General features: G+C 42.0%; 1 protein-coding gene across 1 annotated transcript in view; it reads right to left on the bottom strand.

Moving 5' to 3' along the window:
* Nucleotides 1-823: 823 nt before the first annotated feature.
* The window catches only part of Myh15 (myosin heavy chain 15), a 125,259-nt gene continuing 120,082 nt past the window's right edge, over nt 824-6,000 (bottom strand). Inside the window, exons 40-41 of the mRNA XM_052739927.1 lie at nt 3,547-3,681; nt 824-1,893 (exon numbers count right to left, since the gene is read on the bottom strand). Coding sequence (XP_052595887.1) covers nt 1,879-1,893; nt 3,547-3,681 — 150 coding nt within the window. The 3' untranslated portion in view covers nt 824-1,878. The remainder of the gene's footprint in view (nt 1,894-3,546; nt 3,682-6,000) is intronic.

Here is a 6,000-nt window from a genome sequence, read left to right as displayed (position 1 = left end):
ATATAAGAGTAAGTCCTTCTTTTAAAAAATGGATGCATCATCTCCAGCTGAGGACTCTAACACTGATTTTCCTGAAAATTTCCTGTAAAGTATGGAGAAACGTTTTTCTGAATGGTGTATAAAGTGTAGAGAAACAGTCATCAGATTTTAGGATTGGCAGGGTGAAAACAGAAAATCTCTACTGTCAGGTTTAAGACATAGAAATGTTTCTTAAATGGGAATATTAGCTTACTCCAATATAATTCAAAATTTATTTTTCCGTAAGTGTTTAAAAATTATTCCAGAATATTCCTGTCACATGTTAACTGTTTAGCATTTTCTGACAGGGTTGTGATCAATAGATCAATAGTGAGGAGCCCACTGCTTTAGATTCAGCACAATAGGCTGTCTAGCAACTCCCTCAATGACTCCTCAGAGCCCTCTCCCCCACATCTCCACACTCTAATTTAGTGTACCACGCTTCGAATGACCTTGACATTCAGAAGAATCAGCCTTGGCTTGCTTAAGCCAACTGGGACCATTGACATCCTGCTGCCTCAAACACAGGGTGACTCTCAGCAGGAATGAGAAGTCTGATTGATTGGATAAGAGGCTGTGTTTCTGGGGGATTCAGAGAGAATGCTGATTTCAAACAGTCATAGGCCAGCACTCATAGAGAGTGTTGAGATTTTCTCTCAACAATGAGAGTCAAATATAAACACCAAAGCCCATATGCAGAGGATCCCACACAAGACCAGCCCTTGCTCCTTTGGCAACACTGGAACCTGGAATTGATGTCAAAGCATCCCATGTGAGTGTGGTTGGGTAGAGAGGAAGAACCATCGAGAATGACAGAGAATAGCATTTATTGTCAGGGGTCAGTTTTACACGTGGCTATGAATGCTGGGTTTGAAGTTGGCTGTAGTGAGCTGCACAGGGTTGAGGGAGAGCGAGAATGAAGCAACTCCGGAAGGGACAAACTATTTCCAAACTGTCCTCATCCCTGGCTACTATAGCAAGGCTGGGTGTTCCCCAGGTGAAGCCGACACTGGTCACCTTAGAACCGCCCACATGCCTGCAAAGTTGAAGGAGACTGGCAGGAAGTAAGAGGAAAAAATGGTCCAGGGTAGCTGATTACTAATAGCTTGCCTTGGGACATCGGTAATATTTCTTCAACTGTCATAGGATTTGCGATTGTATACTGACCTTATGCACATAAAATAGAACTCCTCCATTTTTACCTACTAAATCTGCTATGGACTTTTGCTAGTGCCCAACTTTAGTCTAGAATCATCCAAGGAAAGAAATTCTGGAACATACCTTCCCTCCTACTTAGCTCCATGGCCACAACCCAGAGCCTGTACAACCCTCTCACTGACAGGAAGCAGTAGCTTTGTGGTTATGGTCTACACAGGCATGTAGTCTACTTGTGTTTTGATTAGGAAGGTTTACCTACAGATACAAAGGGCCTAACTACAACAATGCCTGCCTCACATTACTAAGGAAAGTGTTGTCAGTTGTCATCAAGATACAGGGATGACTCAAGCAAAGTTAGATAACTTCAAAAAAATCATTCCCATCATGTATCAGTTCCATGGATCATAGTCTAAGGGTTTCTTCTATGAGTTCTGTGCATGAAGATACAGAAGAAAGAATAAATGTGCCTTCTTTTCTAACATCAAAATTGATTCTTAACATCCATTTAGTCTTCTTGAGTAAAATTTTAGAAGAAAAGTCCCTTGACATTGAGAATCAAAAATCCATCCATTAATTCAAGGAGCAATTCCTTGGATCAGTACATTTTGCTCATCGTCTTTTTAGCTGGCTTTTCACGCCACATAAATGTTTATTTCTTAAGGGCTTTCTTCCAGCTGTTGTCTTTTTATAAAAAGAAACTCCTTATTCTTCTCGAACCTGGAAAACAGAATATATGTTGATGTGTTTTATGCAATTCCAGGGACTTTGAGTAGTGGAGCACACCCAGACCCATGTGAGCCCCTGCCAAAGGGGAGCTGACCTTAAGCAGCTCTCCATGGGCTTCAAAGGGAGGCAGGGAATTGAGGTGATTTTCTGTCTTACAGAGCAGGCCCTAGTGACTCACCCCAAGGACATGCTCTGTCACTCTCCATCTGCCTCCCCTCCCCACAGGGGGAAAAGATTCTTCAACCACTCACCAGTTTGCCCCTGACACACAATTGCATCAGGAAACCCTTTCCCTGTGTTTATGACAGTTGAAGGATTTTAGGCTTTTCTTCTGTGAATGGGGAGCAATTAGTCATCACACTGCCCAGCAAGGTTTTCCTGTTCATCTCCTGCCAGGAGCAATTTCTACTTCACTTGTTTTTATTCACTCATGGACACAACTATGACAAGGTGAAATGCAGGGGTGTATTGTGGAGACCCTGTGACCTCCTGCAGCTCAGTACAATTGCAGCACACAGGAGGCACCTCCCTTAGCAAATCCTTTATATGGTCTTGCTGGGCAGACTCTGCACAGGACACTCTCAGTCAGTGGAGTAACCCTTCTCTGACTGAGGCCAGCATTCAAGCCACTCCCCTAGAGCTCTCCAATTGGGGCTTAACCTTGAGACAGCTGTTCAGGCAGCAATGAGAACTCTCTGGAGCTGCCAAGGCCTCAAGCTTCTCATTCTTAGACTGCAGCGTCTTCTGTGTAGGCAACTTCTAACCTCCTTCAACAAGGTCGATATTTATTATTGGCAATCCTATCAGCTTACCTCAAGGGACCACTAGTAATTCATTTACCAGAAATGAGAAGACTCGACATGCACCAATTGTTGAAAACGAATGGAGGGTGCCATCTGTGCTGGGCACTGTGCTAACTGCTTTTCAGACATTTTAGAAAAGGTAGCTGCTATATTATCCAATTTCTTTTAATTCCCTTCTCCTAAAGCCAGATGTAATTTAAAAACTGTGTTTCAAGGAAAACTGAGCAAGGAAGCAGACTCTTTGGCCCTGCCCAGCATCCATTGCTGAGTTCACTGTCATTCATTCTTCCAGTGACAGCGAAGACTGGCTGCCACGACTGTGTTCCAGTGGCCATTCAACTAACCACAGAGACGTGGGAAAATGTTTCTGGGCTTTGGGGAAAACCCAGAAGTTGAATGCTGAGACGTTGAAAGCAGGACTCCACAATTTACTATCACTCCCTGGCTCACTTTTGACCTTCTTCCCCTAGGTCTCAGTTTTGACCTGATGCAAGAGTCATGAGCTTGTCTACTATGAAAAGAATTCACTCCAAATTTCAAGGTCCATTTGTATTCTGTACAAACGAATTAAAGGTCTGAGGCTCAGAGCTTACAAGTTAACCTGGGATGAAACATCTGAAAAATAAAACTAGCATGTTTTTCCAACTCCAATGCTTAGTGGTGCTATATTACCTGGACAACTAGAAATTAGTAAACAGGGAAAGAATTTATTTTAGCTTGTTTGGCTGTTTTTTAAAAAAAGATTTGAAGAGAAAAACAAGACATTTCTTGCTATACTAATCCATGCAATGTCGTGAGCCCCAAAGCAGCAAGCTGTAAGGCATTTCAGAGTGGATTGTACCTTTTTTTCAAACTCCTTCATCTTGGCTTTGAGCTTATTGACTTGAGATTCTGCTACCTCTGCCCTCTCCTTGACTTCCTTCAGCTCCTGCTGCTGCTTCCTATACTTGGAAAGGTATTGATTAGCTTGAGCCTCCTGTAAACATGGAGAACACAGAAAGTGAGGACGTTGCCATTCCTACATAGTAGTCTCTGCTCTGAGATGAGACTTGAACACAAAGGGGACACAAACTCAGGCCTGCATAGGATGTGTTGTTTTGGCATAAGACATACAGATAGGACTTCAGAGGAGGAAAGGAGGCTGGAGAGCTGACTTGGCAATGAAGAACTCTTCCTGCTCTTCGGAAGACCCAGGTTCATTTGTTTCTTTTCATTATTTCTTTTTGGTATTTTTTTTAATATAATTTAATTGATACATACTGCTGTGTTTTAGGTTATATCACCACAATATTAGGTGTGGTGATTCTTTCTGATTGACAATGTCTCTCTTTCCTCTTCCAATTCTCAAGCACCACCCTAATCTCACACTGTCAAATGATGCTCTTGACTCCTGGTTAAAATTCAGAAGCTTAATCGAGAGATTAAGTGCTACTAAGGTACCAATTCGGTAAAAGTTAGAAAGTGTGTGAACTACCTTTGAAATACTGTATGAAAAGCAACCTTTTAGACTGCGTTTCAATAATTTTTAAACAATGTAGATTGTTTCAGAGTGTTTGAATTTTCAGTGAACGAAATGGTTTGAAGCGACTTATGGCAGTAAATACCAATTCATTCCCACAAGTACAGGCATGTGTTTAGATAAAAAGAAAAGGATTTGGGAGAACAAGTCATCTTGGGTTTCGGACCATTCAAATGAAGACATCTCACTGTTCTACCAAAACAATGGTGTCAAATAAAGACAGCGACTCTGAGCGGTTCTGTGTGTCTTTGTGTTTGTTATTGCTTTTCGGCCAGGGTGTGTGCTGGAATCCAAGTCAAATGTCTGTTTATTCATTTGTCTCAACCCCCCCGAATGTCTCAAACTTTCTTGGTGGCATTTAGGCTTTAGGGTTCTTGAGGTTTGAAGTATGACTCCTGTTTTACGTTATACGAAGTGGTCAGCCAGTGAAGCCAGATCTAACCTGATTATCACTTAGGAGAACCCCTGAAGATTTTGATTGTCACTGGTGTCTTAAGAAATAGGATGCCGCCGGGCGGTGGTGGCGCACGCCTTTAATCCCAGCACTCGGGAGGCAGAGCCAGGCGGATCTCTGTGAGTTCGAGGCCAGCCTGGGCTACCAAGTGAGTTCCAGGAAAGGCGCAAAGCTACACAGAGAAACCCTGTCTCGAAAAACAAAAACAAAAACAAAAAGAAAAAAAAAAAAAGAAATAGGATGCCAACTTAAGGTTGCTGTTACCAAGAATTTCTGGCAGTGGGAAAGGTGAGGAATACATTTCTGGGTTGGGGATGCTTAGATAGAAGGGCAGCTTGTTCACAAATGAGTGAGTTAACAGGACGGAAAATTGCATTTGGATATTTCTAAATGGTAGCTCACAACCACCTAGAACTCCAGTTTCAGAGGATCTGATGCCCTCTTCTGGACTATGTAGGCACCAGGAAATCATGTAAAGATTTATATGAAATCTTTATATAAAGATGCATGTAAGCAAAATGCTCACACATAGAAAGAAAAATGAAATCAGAAACTTTCTTTTTTTTAAGAGTAGGAACAGAGACCCATTTTACAGCTATCCCATGGAAATTCAGAATGGGTGTACAGATAGTATAACTTTCACACACTTGTATACTAGAGCAATCAGAATTATTGGCTTAAAGTCAGATTCAAATCGTAACCTACCCCCTGGTATAAGTGGTTGCCCTTTCAAATTATGAAACAATAAGTAATTCTTGGATATAGCACCAACCCAATCAATTGAAATCCCCTCAAAATATCATTAGGTGTAAACTAACACATACATATGGTACCTATTCTTTAATATAGTACTTCAAGGACTCTGTGAGATTTGATACTTTATGGAAAGGTAAACTGAGGCCAGTAAAAAAAATAAGCAAAGGTAAAGAAGAACATTTCAATGATGGTGATTTTGTTCACTTTGTGTCCAGATTCATCAGAAGAATGTATGACAAACTGTGACTGTGTTCACCCAAAGTCTAGAGCTGAAGGAAAGCACAATGAAACCCTGCAAAATTTGCCAGCTCTGCCTGCCACCCAGATTTTACTTGGCTCATTTCTGGTCCTGCATATGTTTGAGTATAGCCACCAGGTCAAGGGACAGAGGTCTGGTTTCTGGTGGGGAAAAGCAACCTAATTTTCCTTCCTCCCGCCCCCTGCATAAGCCATAGCGCTAACTTACATAAAAGCAGAGAATGGGCAGATGTGACGTCCAGATGGTTGTCTCTGCTGAGCTGTTCCCTGAGCTCCGAGCATTAACTGAAAGCAGTAGCTGGGACATC

Source organism: Peromyscus californicus, unplaced genomic scaffold (genome assembly GCF_007827085.1).
Source record: "Peromyscus californicus insignis strain IS unplaced genomic scaffold, ASM782708v3 Scaffold_16__1_contigs__length_79575227, whole genome shotgun sequence".
Classification (NCBI taxonomy): domain Eukaryota; kingdom Metazoa; phylum Chordata; class Mammalia; order Rodentia; family Cricetidae; genus Peromyscus; species Peromyscus californicus.
The sequence above is the reverse complement of the archived record's forward strand: the minus strand, read 5'-3'. Positions and strand labels throughout refer to the sequence as shown.